Below are 16,931 nucleotides of genomic sequence, written 5' to 3'. Positions count from 1 at the left end.
AAAAGAGAAAACTACCTTGCTGATAAATATGGAGATTGTTTCCGCTGAGGTGGTCAAAACTGTTATCAGGGATGGAATTTCTATCTTCTTAGTTGATTTTGGTTTTGTACCTTTTGGGTTGAGGGTTGCTGCCTGTCTTTGTGGTTAGGAGGCACAACTGGTTGTAACAGATCTCAGCTTCCAGTCTCCTGCTATAAGGTGGAGTATCACAATTTGGGTGCTGACAAATTGTGTCCTTCCATGACAAGGGCAGGGAGTATTCTAAATTGGGGATTCTAGTAATTGAGTTTTCATTTCAATTTTACTTTGGAACTCTGAGGGTGGCAGTTTGAGAATCTGTCCCTATTCTCTATTACTGGGGAGATACCAGTAGCTGCAGGATGCCATAACTTCTGGAGTCTCTATCAAACTCCACTTTCAGGGTGTAGGGATAAAACCTCCTCAGTTTTCAGCTTCCTCACTATATACATGAAATACCAGCTACCTGCTCCTGTGTGTCCACTACAGCACCAGCAATGAAAGTGGCTTTCTCCCTTGGAACCCAGGACCTGAACTGTCTAAATACAGTTTTCTTTGTGCCTGTTTTGATCTTTCTGTTTCAGGTGTCTTCTGGGATTTTTTTTAAGTTGGCTGCAGGTATTCCCTATTTTCTGTCACTGCTATCAATTGTATCTGGTGGCGCTGGAGGTGTTCTTTCCTGTCTGGGACCATAGTGGCCACGGTGGTGGTGGCCGGGGTGGAGTGGAGGTGGTGGGGGTGGATGCTGCTTTTTCCTCCAAGTGAAGATCAGCGTTGTAGGGGCTCTTTTTGTCAGGTGCATGCGCAGATTGAGGCAGCTGTGGCAGCCTGATTTCTCTGTGTGGGGCGCCGGGCGCACGGTTACTGCAGTGGGTGCCCCGTACCGGGGTAGTCTGACTACAGACTTGGTAGTCTTTGGTACTGAGTGCTCTGAATACTGCATCCTTTTCCCCTGACCAGCTGTGCATTCAGAGTGTTTCCCATTCCAGGGAAACTAACTGTGGATTTGCTTAAAGTAAGCCACTTCCCCTACTGACTCTGTGTCCATTAAAATCAGCCTTCCTCTCTGTGTTAGGTTTCCTCAAGCCAATATTTCATTTCTTTTTTAAAAATTATTATTTCTAATCTGCCATTCATACCTTCTCCTTTGTTTGTCTGGGATGTTCAAGTTTCTGATTTTGTGTCTTTATAATTTAAACTTTTTATAACAGTTCACCCATTAAATTTCATTGTTTTTTTTTTTTTTAACCCACCTTGCTGAGAAACTCTTCTTGATTTGAGTCCTATGCTGAGGTACTGATGTGAGGTGCTTCTTTCCCCTAATCCACAGTCTTCCTTCCTTAGATTTATTTAAAGCTATTCACAAAAGTTAAAGCTTAAAGAAAATAAGTTTTTACCACATGCAACACACTTTTTTTAGCTTCACTCAGTATTGATTTTAAATGTCTATACAGTTTATTAATTTGAAAAAAAGTTAAAGCATAAAGTACATTGATGACTGCTCATATAAAAATTGTTCATAAATAAGAAATGTAAGCTGTAGTTTTACATTGCAGTAGGAAATATGTCAGGTAAACAATAGCACACACCTCTATCATTCACTGGTTGGTTTCTGCCAGAATGTGCAAGGACATTTGGGTCTAATTACAATTTATCAGATGTTCATTGATGTTCATTTCTTGGTGTATGTAAATTACATCATCTGAAACTCTAGTTATTCATATTAAATAACTTCTTAAAAGTGAAGGCAACATTTCTCTAGGGCAAAATTAAAGCAGCTGGGTATGATATCATTCCCATGTCTCCTGGAAATTTTCATCAATCTCACAAGGATGGATTTTGTTCCAAACTGGCAAATTTGGATTTAGCAGGAAGAGTGGGTCACTTGTACAATATTTCTTTGAGGAAATGACTGATTTTGGAAATCTTGTACTCTCATAGTTATTAGTATAATCACTGCTTGTAAAGAGCATTGCCCAAAGCAGGTGTATTTAATAATCTTCAAATATACCTCTGTGGTGGTGTGAATTTCATCATATATACACAAATATTTTTGGTGCAACAAAATTGGTTTCATCTCCTCATAGCTATACATAAAAGAGTGATAATTTATGGAGATAAGAGTAAAGGGGTATTATTGAAAGATACACACTTTTAAAATTAGCACAAATCAACAAAGAGCTAATCTGAAAAAATTACATTTGCATTTTTCTTAAAGAGCATATATTACATAAAAGTTTAATTTTTTTTTTACTATAAGTGCTAAATGTTTCATTTCCTGAGATTTGTTGGAATTAATCAAAGGTCTTAAAGTATGCAAAGAGGAAAGAAATGTTTTCCCTCAATTTCAGGCTGAACTGTGAATCAACAATCTCCATCAATTACCTTCTGTCATTTTTCCATGCATCAGATTTTTCATTTGTGATATAGTCACATTGAAATTTATTTCTTAACTACTCATCCTAAATTATGTTCAGCTTAAAGATGGCATGTGAGTAAAAATTACTACTACTAAACCTTTGTCATTATTAAGTAGCTTTCTGCTTTTGAAGTGCAAACATAGAAAATGAGTTTTTTTTACATCTGTTTTGATTTATATAACAATTCAAGTATCTCCTTTAAAAGGATTTTCTAAAAACTTTAATATTTATGAACCACAGATTTAAATAATATTTTCTGGAAGGCAGAATATTCCTTGAATATCCTTTGTTTTAATCCTGACTTACACTATACAGTTTAAAAACCTAGCTTTGGTTTGAATTGTACTTTTTAATAGTTTATCATAAATTTTTATCCACAGACTCAGTTAATCATTTAGAAAAAACAATATCTGTTGTGTGAAGGAAAGCTTCAGACTATAACATTTCATTTAAAAAGCTATATTCAAATAAAGATGTGGTCTGAATGTAAGTCATTTGTACTTATTTTCAGTTATGGCTGATAACTAAAATGTTCATTGGGTTTTGACATGAGATGGAGTTGTATCATAGTCCTGAAAATGAATTCCTTTAGAAGTTGTGATCTTCATTATAGCGCCATTGAAAGCATCGTCTTCAATGAGTGTTAGTAATCCATTGGCAATCATTGATGGGCTAAAAATAAAGGAAATATTGATATTATGAAACTGAAGAATGAGGCATATTGTCACTTCAAGTTATATCTTGAAAAAAAGTCTATGACCTTGAAAGTATAATAAGGAAATATATATTATTAAATTATTGTTACCTCCAATTTTTATTCAATTAGATACTAACTAAATTATAAGATAAATTTAGTAGTAGATCTCATGCCTAATGTTTTGTAATTTGGGCAGGAACTATTTGTTGTCATTATTTATATTGAGAAGATAATTAGTTTCTCATCTTTATCATATAAGTAGATCTTAGATTTATCAGATACAATTTTTTTTTTTTTTTTGTATCAGGAATTGAACCCCGAGGTGCTTGACCACTCAGCCATATCCCCATCCCTTTCTATTCTATTTTTGAAGTTTTGAGATAGGGTCCTGCTAAGTTGCTTAGGGCCTTACTAAGTTACTGAGGCTGCCTTTGAACTTGTGTTTCTCCTGCTTGAGTCTGGTGAGTTGCTGGATTACAGGCTTGAGCCACCACATCAACAAGATACAAATTTTTTTAAAGGGAAAATATGATGAATTATAAGTCGCATTTATTGAACATCTTATTTTTTACCATTTGCTAGCCATTTTAAGTACCCTTCATTTATCATCTTATTGAAGTCTTTCCAAAGTCTCTAAATTTGTTTTAGCATTATCCGCATTTTACATGCCAGAATATTGAAGCATCTAGAGGTTTGATGGATATGTTGATAGTCAGTGGAGGAGTCAGGATTTTATCCCAGTTCCAAGTGAAAGCCTCAGCCACTCTTACTCAGAAACAATTCATTGTGTGTGTGTGTGGGGGGGGTCATTTGTTTCTATGAAAATGTTTAATTATGTGACCATAAAAATTTCATAAGGGTTACACTTAAATATTGCCTGAAATTTAGGTAGACAACGTATAATTTCAAGGCAAATTTCATAGTGTATAAACACATTCTATTCAAAAATTGAGAAAATCTTTTTCTTTCAAAGAGTTTGTCAACCCAAACTTTGAAGCTTGCAATAATTTCTCAAATTTAAAAGCTTACTCTTCCCTTTTATTGCTTGTCTAGACAGTATTTTGCTTCATTATTTAAAAGAAGAGAAATATAGTTTTACTTACTCCAAAATTCCATAGAATTTCATCAAGTCTTTGATGTGATCTTTATATTCTATGTATTGTCCCATGTTTTCTTCTTTTTCAATGGATTCAAGGATGGGCGTGTTGACAAAGCCTGGACAAATGGCGTTCAGTCTCACACCACTGTTCATAAGGTTAGCAGCCATCTGCCAATTAGAAGCAGAAGCCAAATTGAAATTAAAGTTATTCAACATATTGATATAAAAATTGCTAATAAGATATCCTCTGACTTGTAACTACATAACAATGACTGGTAAGCAGAAAGACAGGAAAAGAACATATACCTAAGTACTGAATTAATTCCTGCAGATCTTACCTAATTGCTTTTTTTTTTAAGGCAATATTACTGGACAATTCCTGAAAATACTTAATTCTCTAAGATGCTCTTATCTATTGAAGTCGAAAGAACTGGAAGCTAAGCAGCTGAGTCTTAGAATTGACATCTACAGCTTTCTTTCAAGATTGTGATTGTACAACAGAAAATATTTGCTTAGAAATACTTTTGTGGAAAATTTTAGGACCTTAACGGATTTTAAAGATACTTTACATAACTTGCACTATCTGGAAAACATTGGCTTAATTTTCAACCTATTGATTTACCTGAGTCATTTGTAAAATAAAATACAGTTTATTCTCATTATTTATTTGTGAATTCCATATTTGCACATTTGAACACTTGCTAAAATTGACTTATCATTCCAGTGAGCAATACTTGTGGAGATTTTGTAGTCACCTGTGGACATCCTCGAAGCAGTTTGGGGTCACAAATGCATATATTCCTGCTAAGATTAAGATTCACCTTGCCCTGTTTTTCTTTTATGCCTTTTGTTGGTAATTATCCTATTTAAAATGGCCCTCAAGTACAGTACAGAAATTCAGTTTAGTGTTCCTGTGTAAGAAGGGCTGTGGTATGCCTTAGAGAGAAAACTTGTGAGTTAAATAAAGTTCGTTCAGGCATAAGTTATAAAAGATATTAGCCATGAGTTCAGTGTTAATACAACATATAATAAGTAAGGTATATTTAAATAGAAATCATGTATAAAACAAGGTTATTACTGAGTGTTTGATAAAAATGTGACCACAGGCTTTCTGGAACTTAATCCTTTTTCTCCCCTAGAAGCAATGGTCCAGCAGTCACTAATTCAGTTGACAAGTAACTTCACAGAACATAACTACTGCAAATAATGAGAATTGTTGCAAATGTTTGTGGTCTAAATGTGAAGTTTCTGATCTTTTAGATTTACTTTGTTTTGTCTTACTGCATTTAAAAAAAAAAAAGGTTGAACTGAAGATTAAATCTTTGCAAACCCAATAATAATTTCTAATTCATTTAAATTAAGAGTGTGAGAACTGTTCATCTTTGCCTTTGAGTGAACAATTAACTTTCATAAATATTTTTTCTAGCATTTTTTATTTTGTTAACATTTTTCTTATCTTTCTGGCTCCTCTCTCACCTAGAGGAACCACCCAGAAACCTTGATTGTTTTTCCCTCTGTTATGCTTGTGCTTTTTAATACATTTTCTAAATAGCAGGCGGAATGATTTTCTTAAAATGGAAACATAGTCTTATCACTCTTATGCATAAAAGACCCACCAGTAGCTGCATTCAAGTGTAAAATCCAAGCTCACACTGTCAGCTTTTAAGTCCTTTTTGGTCTGCTCTACTTACATCTCTGGGACTGTCTGATCCTAACATTCTCTTTCCTTTCTAGGCTCCATTCAAGCTGCCCTTATAAAAAGGCAAGCATTTTCACATTAGGCTATCAAAGCATGTGGTCAATTAGGTCTAAAATATTTTTCTAAGCTCTGAATACCCTTCACTGTAGGCCTCCAAGGCAACACTGTCCTTGAGTACTCCATCAAGTAAATGCCTGATCTGATTCCTCCTTCAGCCCCAAACACGGACTATTTTCATCATATCTCCAGGGACAGGCAATGTCTTCATGTTCTACTTAAGAAGCTTGAATTTGGTAATGCTGGAATTTGGAGTTAATTTTGAAAAACAAACAGTATTTCTTCATTATTTATCCTTAAGGTATTTTTCAATAACATACCTATGTTTAGAATCTACTTCATTTTAAAACGATGTACCTTTTATTTAGTTCTCCACATGAACTGAAAACTATTTTTTTATATAATAAAAGTTGAAGTAAAATATTATGCTTTCATCTTTAATCTAGATGTACTGAATTCTTAATTTATTTTCCTCTACTTTATAAAGTCTGTGTTCATATAGATGTATAAAGAAAAATATCAACAACTAAACAAAATATAAAAAAGAAAAAGAGATATCGTTGTTATTGCATCCTCACCGCTGCCGAACGTGTGAATCCAATTATGCCGTGCTTGGAGGCACAGTAGACAGGCTGCTGTGCAACAGGCATGAGTCCTGAAAAAGAGGAACGAGAGGCTTAAATAATTTGATTAAAAAATGAGACTATATCCAATAATGACTGTGCAAGTACACGTTTTATGGCCATTTCAGTTTAATTTGGAAAATACACTAAAATAAAACCTGGTGACTTTGTAAAACTCAATAGCCTTAGCACAGCTTCTCTCTGTGGTCCAGAATTTATGGTAGGTAAGTTACATCTTCGTGCAGCCAAGAGTGATATGTAAGTTTTTCTGCTTCCCTGGCTTTCTGGAAGTCAAGGAAAATCAATTCCATTGAAAGCAGAGAATCATCTTTAAAGACAGTTAATTACCATCTAGTTTTCCGTTTTTAAGTCCAAATTTTCAGAAAAGTATATATTCAACATTTTTTTTTTTTTTTTTTTGTGGATGGGATTGAATCTTGTAGGGAGGTCTACTTCTGAACTACATCCCCAACCCTATTTATTTATTTATTTATTTATTTATTTATTTATTTATTTATAGACAGGGTCTCCCTAAATCCCCAAGGCTGGCTTTGAACTTGTGATTGTCCTGCTTCCTCCTGCCAAGTAGCTGGGATTACAGGTGTGTGTCACCACACCCAGCTATATTAAATGTTTTTAAGGCTTCCAAATAGTTGAAGGATTTTGAATTGCTTAAGAGGGACTTAGAGATTATAGTTCTTCATTATAAGTTAGTATGCACTTCCCTGTCACCAATTTGCCTCATGTGATCACATGTAATGCCTCTAAGAGTTTAGTAAAATTAAAAATAAACATCTTTTGATGTAGGTCTGTAGTATATGGGTAGGCTCTTGTTCCATGACTTAAGAGAAGAAGAAATAAAAATTTATGTTCTTATTTTATTTCTTGTCATAATTATATAGTCAATAACAGAATATAGATTGTTAATTTTCCCCAGGTATATAATAGTAACTGATTAAATTCATGGTCTGTACAAAACCAAACAGTATTATAGTATATTCAGTGTCTTTTCTCCCTTAATTCCTGGTCTAGTCCAATCATTTAAAAGGAAACCAAAGGACAAAACAAAACAAAAAAACACCCTATTTTACTGCAGTAACTATCAAGCATATTTCTTATTTATTGTCAAGACAAACTATCAAATTTAACTTTAGAATCAATTTTATATTTTAGTTTCTAGCTAATTTCTTAGATTAACTTGGCTTAACACTTCTTTTGTAATTTGTAATTTCTCTGAGTGGTCTCTGATTATTATGGTATTAGTATCAAATGTCATGCTAATAATACTAAATTATTCTGCTGAGTGTGTTCATCTCCACCCAGCTAACTAGTTTCAGAACACCACCAATCAGTTGAGAGTGTTGTGCCAAAGTTCAGCAATAAATGCAGACCTTAACCACTCCCTGGGTGCCTTCCAGGTCTCAATTTATAAAGTATGTTTGCTCAAGAGCAGTTTAAATCCCTAAGGATGGTAGATCACACATGATGTGTCTACCCAGTGACCTCAAAGTACCATAACATGTTGGTTTTCTTGCTGGTGTTTTGGTTAAACAAAATGTGTATGTTAATTAGATTCATAAGTGTCAGCAAGAATTTATAATGTCTCCACAGGATTCAGAGGTATATTAAGAATATGAGATAAAAAAAATAATAGATACAGCCAAACGTTATTGATTTTTATTCTTATATATTAGTCCTTGCTTTACCCATTCCTTAAATGTTTGTGAATCAAACGTAGTGGTTGTAGACAGTGTTCACACACTGCAGGAACAGTGTGAATCTCAATGAGAGATAAACTAGTTGACAAAATGGCAAAAAAACACAAGAACATTGTTCATAAATGTTATCAAAGATGGATTATGAACAAGTTTTTGTTACATATATGAAAATTATGAACTTCTGAACCCAAGTTAGTTCAAGGAGTCTCAGAGGTGAAATAAATCAAACATTGCTTTGTTGGTTCTGGAAATAAGCAAATACAAAATATATAATACCTTTACTTTAAAGTAGAATTATAAATGCAACCAGAATGTGAAAGAACTTATTAGCATTTTTAAAATGGCACTTGGTTTTATGAATCTTCTAACATTCTAATGACATTTTCATTACTTTTCTACAAAATGTTTCCCCTTGCATTGCTTTCATTTTCTAATATTAGATCAAAGCTTACAGAAACCAATTTTAGACATTTAGGAACTAAGCTTTCTTTTAAAAATTTTATAGCTTTATTGAAATATAATTGACATACAAGAAAGCTGCATATATTTAAAATGTGCAATCTGAAAAGTTTTGACATGTGCATACACCTGTGAAACCATTACAATAATCAAGCTAACACATATTCACCTGAAAAGTTTCCTTGTACCTCTTGAGAATACCTTCCTTCTGCATTTCCATTTTACCCTACCCAACCACTGATCTACTATGTTACCATGGTTCATATTTTCTAGAACTTATGTAAATGTAATTTTATAGTATAAATTCTTTTTGGTTTAATTGTTTCTCTTACAACAATTTTGAGATTCATTCATGTTGTAGTGTGTATCAATAGCTTAGTATTATTCTGTTTTTCAATTATCACATTTAGTCAAGTTGTAGTTAATTTAGTTAAACAGAGTATTTTCCTTTAACATCCCAAACATGTATATTTCATCAGGCTAAATAGGGAAAGAAAAGAGATTTTTTTTCTTTTTCACAACAATTTTAGTTTCCAGATATCCAACATTTTCTATCAGATCTCAAGATCAATTTTTTTCTTTCAAAGTGTATTTCTATTGTGGTTTAGCTTAAGTATTGGATAACCATACTTCCATTATTTATCTTAGACCCGCAACATCAGCATATAATATTGTTCCTATGTGCTTTAAATAAAATTGTGTTCTGATGTTGGTAATAAGGCTCAGCACATTGAATTATACTGGATGGGCATGGTATGACTCTGGGGACATCTTTTTAGTGTAAATCATGCACCCTAAGGTTTCTAAAGTTCACAACCTACAGGATTACACAAGGCAGCTATCTCTAATAGAGGAGGATGACTGAACAGAGAGAAGGAGGAACAAGCAGAGGTAAGAAAAAAAAACAAGCTAAGTGCTATATCATAGAAATTAAGGATGAAAATATTTAAGAGGTTTAAAGTGGTCATTAGTATCAAGTGCAGAATCAAATGAGAATCATTCTCTTTGAATAGGCTTCAGAATTACCTGCCTAAAAATAATACCTCTTCTGGTCTTGTACCTTTATCCAGCTACCACCACATTTTTCTTTAAAGGAAAAAAATCCTCAAAAGTTATTACATTCATTATGTCTTCTTTCCTTACCTCCCATTTATTCCACAACTCATTCTAATAAGGCTCTCTTTTGAACACTCAATAGACTATATGTGTGTGTGTGTGTATGTGTATGTGTGTGTTTATACAACCACATATACATACATACATAGTTATTTCATCAGTTGGTGGTTTAGTGTATATATGTATATAAATGTATATAATATATAAATGTATATACATGGACATATGGTTATATATGTATATACACATATATACACACATTTGTATATATAAAGCACATAAAATACCTCAAAATTACTTACATAATTATAAAGTATGTATACATATACACAAATACATATAAACATGTAACACATCCTCCCTCCCACAAGCCCCTGGCAACCAGAGATCTTTTTATTATCTACTTAGGTTTGCTTTGTCCAAAATGTCATATAATTAAAATCATATGGTATGCAGCCTTTTTCGGATTGGCTTCTTTTACTTATTATTATGCACTTAAGATTCTTCCATGTCTTTTCATGATTTGATAGTTCATTTCTTTTTGGTGCTGAATGATATTGCATTGTCTGAATGTACTATGGTGTCTTTATCTACTGACTTACTGAAAGATGGCTTGTTTGCTTCCAAGTTTTAATAATTATGAATAAAATTGCTTTAAACATCCATGCACAATTTTTTTGTGGTGCTGGGGATTTAACCCAAGGCCTTGTGCATGCAAGGCAAGCACTCTACCAACTAAGATATATCCCTAGCCCAATGTACAAGTTTTTGTGTGGACATAAATTTACAGTTCCTTTGTTTAAATGCCAAGGAACACAACTGCTGGACTGCATTGTAGAAATAGTTTTGTAAGAAATTGCCAAACTCTCTTCAAAAGTGGCTATACCATTTTGCATTCACACCAACCATGAATAAGAATCCTAATGCTTTACATCTTCATCAGCATTTGGGGTTCACAGTGTCTGAATTTGGCCATTTTAATTGTGTATAGGGTTATCTCATTGTTGTTTTAATTTCCAGTTCCCTAGTGACATATGATGCTGAACACATTTTCATAGGATTGTTTGCCATCTGTATAGTATCTTTAATGAAGTGGCTATTACCCATTTTAGTTGTTTTTTTTTTAATTTCCTTTTGTTGAGTTTAAGGTTTTTATATATTGGACAACAGTCATTTATTGGATATGTCATGTCTTGGGTAAGCGTTTTCTCCTAGCCTGGTTCGTCTTTTTATTCTCTTGGTAAAAAGAAATTTTTTAATGACCAAACAGCATAAGAAATGACATTTTGATAAAATGGTAAATTCCTTTTATATGCATTTAGTTTACTAATGTTTTCATTATACCCTGTACTTGATGGCACTAACTATAGTACTGAAATGAAATCACTCCTATTAAAGTTTTGAATTCGCACAGATATATTTTAAGGAAAGAAAACTACCAGAAGACATGACAATAAGTAGTACAAATCTCACTCTCTAGAGCTAAAGACAGAGTGAGAGGTTCATTTCTATATTAGTCTAGTCTTAAAATTCTTTCTACCCATATTTGTAAAGAGACAACTTTAATCTCTATATCTCATAGAAGGTAAAAATCTTAAAAGGTTTTATACAAAAACTGCAATCTCCTCAGAAAGACAACTACACTGAACATGCAAACATTTGCTTCTAAATGAATAGAAACCATGTGAAATGAACTATATAGAAATACTAAAAAAAAAAATTCAACTTAGGAAAATAAATTGTGAATCTAAGGAAGCTGCTTATTGGAGCTCAGCAGCTGTGCTTTTTAAAAGCAGGAATAAAAATCTCCCACACTTTTTTGAAACCAAAAAAGAAGCTGCTTACCCATTTCTCTATTTTTAACCACCACTTCTCTAATATGAGGAGAAAGGGAGAACTAGTGGGAACTATTCACCTATGCACATGAAGCTGGCCAAAGTAATGCTGGACTTCCTCATTATGTTATATTCCTCCTAACAGAACATCTGTTCTGATGATACTTTTCCACTTCATTCTTAAATCATCCATAAAGTTAGGCTTTAAAGTGTGACAAAACACTAAACAGTGACATAAACTTTCATAACCAGTATATCTTTCATAATAAAAGTCTTTCCAGAATGATAAATCTAATGGTACTTTCCAGTGATAATTCTCGAAAGTTGTTCCTAGTGTTCTTCCAAATTCCTCCTTCCTAAAATTTCATTCATTGCCTGTGCTAATATCAGAGGAAACTGAGATGTCCTTTCTTAATCACTCAAAGAATACTAGAGGCTAGCTTCTTAAAGTTTGGTCCAGGTATCCGCATTACCTGGGAGCAGAATTTCAGGACCCACCTCAGTCCTAGTGAGAATCTGCATCTAACCAAGTCTCTGGGTAATGTTCATGCACATTAAAATTTAAGAAGCTCTGTTCTAGAAGACTATTTCCTAATAGGTCTTCATTTCTGATACTAAGAGAAGCTAAATATTTTATGCATACTTCAAAAGGCTTGTTAATAAATATTTAACCTTTATTACTAATTCTTCTAATATGTGTCTTCCTAATTATTAAAAGAGCAAAATGAACACCAGTCTCCATGGAATGGCATAGAGAACTAAGCCAGTACTAGCAGGAGTGGTGGCTCATATACTCCTGACAGTTGGCACCTGAGCAATTAAGACCCAGACAGTACTAGAGTAGTTCACCCATTCCATTTCATATGCTGAAATATAATGAAATAAAATCGATTTTATTACAATTGTGCTCATTCTTATTATGCTTTTCAAGTTATGTGACCTATTCGGGATTAACTGTAAATCAATCTATACTGTAGAAACTTAAAAAATAATTTAATGCACTATCATGTAAACAATATTTACCACAATGCCTGGATCTTGGCAGTTGCTAAATAAGTGTTAGGCCCCTATCATTATAAGGTGCAGCTGTGAAACCAATTTTTCTTTTTGCTTTTGGCCTGAAAATAAAGAAAAGTGATCAATGTTTTACTTTGCCTAGAATTTCTGGTTTGTTGGGACATTTCAGTGCAAATATTGTTTTTTAGCTGTTGGAATATTTCTAATATTTCCAAAGACCTTCCAAATTAAATAAGCTTCTATTTCAATAATTTATGCCATGATGACTGTTTAGTTTTGCAGTCTTGGAATTATATAATTCTTGGGATAGAAACTTGCCTAATTACCTTTATATCCTCATTTCCTTTAGGCAATTGTTAACATATATGTTAAACCTGAATTTTTAATTTTAATTAGTAACTTAGTTCTGTTTTAACATTATGTACAAGCTAATTATTTTATATAAAACTCATAATACAAATGGACATATCACTGGCTGTTATTTTGGCATGATAAAAAAATTTCTATAATTTTCAAATCTTTTCTTGATTTGCTAATGTTTTAAATTCTGTGTAAATAATACCCTCATGGTATCTCCCACAAAATATCACTGAGTGACTTGTTTCTGAGACATAGTGAATGTTCCTAGGGAAAACTAAAGCTACTGAGGTAGCTGAGTATGTAGGCAGGTTTGAAAAGGACTGTTGGGTAAATTTCTTTTTCTGTGATAATTATGTTTCTTTCCTGTAGTTTGAAGCAACTAAACATGTAAGAAGCATATTTGACTTTTATGGGGTGTCTTAGAGGATAGTCATTATTTATCTGCATTAAACCAGACTGCATTCTTCTCTGTTGTTCCTTCCAACTTTTTTTTTTTTAATAGTTAAGGACAAATGTGACAAAAAGAGTGCATGATTGTAAGTTGTAAACAACAATTCATATGCAAGAGTCCATGTGTTCAACAACAATGAGAACAACTTCTGGACTCCAGACCTGAGCACAGTCATCCTCAGTATGCTGAAGAATCTCTCTCCACTTTACTAGTCTGTTTGTTAAATCCATTAATTGCATTTGAAACTCTGTCTGCGTCAGTAGCCTTTACTCATTAACTTCTCTGCCCAAACCAGTATGTCAACTTAGGTTTTACTACAACAGTGAAGGACTCTGCTGAATCAATCAAAGGGATCATGAGGATAGACCCTAGTAGAGCTGAATACTGCCAATGGCTATGCCTTCACTAGAGTGAGCAGGAAAAAAAAAATCAATAAAGAAGGAAGTTTTGGAAAACAGAAAACAAACATGATAAGAACTTTGGCTTTGATAATCCCTCAAAGATTGTTTTGGTCATGTAGCCACTCCTATGTGCTGTGACTCAAGGGCATAAAATTGTTGATACCGTTTCTAAGAAAATGATAAAGACTGAGGTGTCCTTTTCCCCTTCTTCTATTAATATTATAGTCTGAATTTTTTTATCAAACTAATATCACTATGGGAAGAACAGAGGTTCTTGATTAATGGACAAGATACAAGGCAATTTGTTTTATGACTCTTTGTGAGATGAAGGCACATTAGTGAAAGAGAGGTGGTAGGGATCCTACAGACTGGCCTCCAGAAACAAGGAAACAGAATATAGACAACATACATGCGAAGTTCACACTATGAAGGGAGGATGATAAGGACAAACTAAAAAAGATAACAAACCAAGCATTTTAAGGGGTTGCCTTGCATGTTGGGACACAAATTAGAGGAAGAACAAGTTTGGAACACTATAATATTAATTATCATAACAATGCCAGAAAGGTAATTTGAAACCAAAGCAATCTTATCATTGAATTTATACTAATTCATCATTTTATCTACATGAATAGAGAAAGACTCATACATGCTTCCAAATATTGAGTCTGAGACAGTTAAGAAATTTAACTCCCAGAAGTGGGTAGTATGGTAAAGTAAACTTTTAGACAAGAAAACAAAATGGACAATAAATTGTAAGCCTTAAATTGCTCTTTTCAAGGCCATGTTTGAACTTTTGACTCTGGTAAATTCCTCAAATATTTGAAGGACTTTACAATGTAAACACAATGGGACCAAAGCTTAAGATTTTATGGAAGGTTTAATCATGAGAACACATACATTGTTTTTAAAATGGTACCCGGTTGCTATAGCTTGCATATTGAATGTTCCCCAAAGTTTCATGTAGTAAAGGCTTGATCTCCAGGGTAGTGCTATTGGGAGGCAGGGAAACCTTTAGGAGGTAGGGCCATTTGGGAAGGTCTTTAGGTCATTGGGAGCATACCTTTGAATAGGATTGTGACATTTCCAATCCTTTCTTTCTTTTGCTTCCTCGCTCAGGATATAATTGCTTTGATCTACCACACACTCGTGTTATGATGTGGTGTCCTTGTTAAGAGGACCAAAGTCAAAGACTGCCTTAATTTGGACTAGATCTCTAGAACTTATCTCTTTATAAGTTACTTATTTCAGGTATTTCATGATAGTGCAAGAAAGCTAATACATAGGTAAATAGTAAGTGCTCAATAAATGTTAATTATTATCATATCTTTAAATATTTTCATTGTATAAAAGGCAGTAGTACTACATTGTGTCCTCCTATTATTCCTCTTTAAAGCAAGTAAGCCTCCTTGCATGGTGTAGAATCTTTCCCAGGGAGTCCTAAAATGATTCAGTCCTGAGGCTTTCCAACTGTTCCCAAGAATATAATCAGTGCCTCCAGTATAGGAGCTCTCTGTATAGTGTTCATGGCTCTCTAAGCTTTGCTAGCCCTCATAGCTTCATATAAGAATCCATAGAATTATCTTTGGATAACAGTCCTCAGGTTTTTGTACATTTACATTTCCAAGAAAATATTAAATATTTCTTCTTAATTCTCCAATCATTTGTATGAATTTCTTATAGTTTTAAAATAATTTTCTTTTAGAATAGTGTAAATTTAGCTGTGAAGTAGGGCTAAGCCAAGAAAGTGAAACTTCGTCTTCTCTAGAGCTCACATCTCTCAAGTATTACTCATGCTCTTACCTTTTATTTGAAATGTTATAATTTATAAGTACACGTCCTACTAGGAAAGTAACCAGATTATCCAGAATGATTTATAGAATTATGTTTGTAATAGCTTTATGGATGTCATTTTGACTTGAAGCAACACAAAAAATGAGAAATTATTCTATTTTTTCAGAACTTGTAAAGAAGGAGTTCTCTAAATGTCTCCTGGCAGCAGTGGCTTAAGGCCCATGTGACAGAGATTTTTAGAGACATGAGGAACAATGCTCAGAACCAGACACTGATTTAGTCACAGGTACCTCCAAACTTGACTCCCCAAATACCACTGGGGCTTTAAGAGAACAGGGTGGGAGGCGGTGGAGAATTCCTACTCTGAAATCTCCACACTAACTGAAACCAAGCAGGCAATTTAAGAAAGCCTCTCCATTTTTGGACATGAGTAGTTCATATTTGCTTTCTAATATTGATCAGGTTTCTTAAATTTAATAATTTCACTCAAACTCTTCAAGAATCATTAATGATCTTTTCCTAGAGTTTTAAAAGTAAAGTCACTTAGCTAAGTTGCTCCAAAGATTTCTGTTAGCAGTTTATAATTGCCATTAAGGAATAAGATATCAGCTGATATTAAATCATACTGTTCTTGAATGAAATATTGTCTTGGATTGCTTGCAGGCATCAATCCATCAATATTCTGTGTGACAGATGATCAACACTCCACTGAAATAATTTGTTTTTTCCTTTGCACACAGCTAGAATATACGGCCCAAAATGTGATCCGTGAGATCAAGTTCATAACTGGAACATGAGCAGAAGTGAAGTTTGCCATTTCTGTGCTACAGGTTTTAAAAGAGTAACTACGCCTCCTCCATGTTCTTTTCCTCTTTCTGCTAGAGAGAAAGGACTCCACCAATTTCTGAAGAATCTCTCTCCACTGGAAGGCTCAATGTTGAAGATGTAGACCTGTCACCCAAGTTTCACAAATGACTACATAGAGTGCCCTGCAATAAGGATCTTGTCATGGGCTTTTACATGGGAGAGAAGTAAGCACATACAATATATAAACTCTGATATGTTTGGGGTCTATTTATTAGAGAAGTTTAGCATGTCACTATATATATATATATATATATATATATATATATATATATATATATATATATATATATATATATATAT

At 33.5% G+C, this 16,931-nt stretch overlaps 1 protein-coding gene across 1 annotated transcript in view; it reads right to left on the bottom strand.

Annotated features, from left to right (window-relative positions):
• Positions 1–1,450: 1,450 nt before the first annotated feature.
• Hpgd (15-hydroxyprostaglandin dehydrogenase) overlaps positions 1,451–16,931 on the bottom strand; it is a 26,636-nt gene continuing 11,155 nt past the window's right edge. Inside the window, exons 5-7 of the mRNA XM_015486200.2 lie at positions 6,569–6,645; positions 4,239–4,402; positions 1,451–3,110 (exon numbers count right to left, since the gene is read on the bottom strand). Of these exons, the coding sequence (XP_015341686.1) occupies positions 2,972–3,110; positions 4,239–4,402; positions 6,569–6,645 (380 nt within the window). The 3' untranslated portion in view covers positions 1,451–2,971. The remainder of the gene's footprint in view (positions 3,111–4,238; positions 4,403–6,568; positions 6,646–16,931) is intronic.

Source organism: Marmota marmota, unplaced genomic scaffold (assembly GCF_001458135.2).
Source record: "Marmota marmota marmota unplaced genomic scaffold, marMar, whole genome shotgun sequence".
In the NCBI taxonomy this organism is placed as follows: domain Eukaryota; kingdom Metazoa; phylum Chordata; class Mammalia; order Rodentia; family Sciuridae; genus Marmota; species Marmota marmota.
The sequence above is the reverse complement of the archived record's forward strand: the minus strand, read 5'-3'. Positions and strand labels throughout refer to the sequence as shown.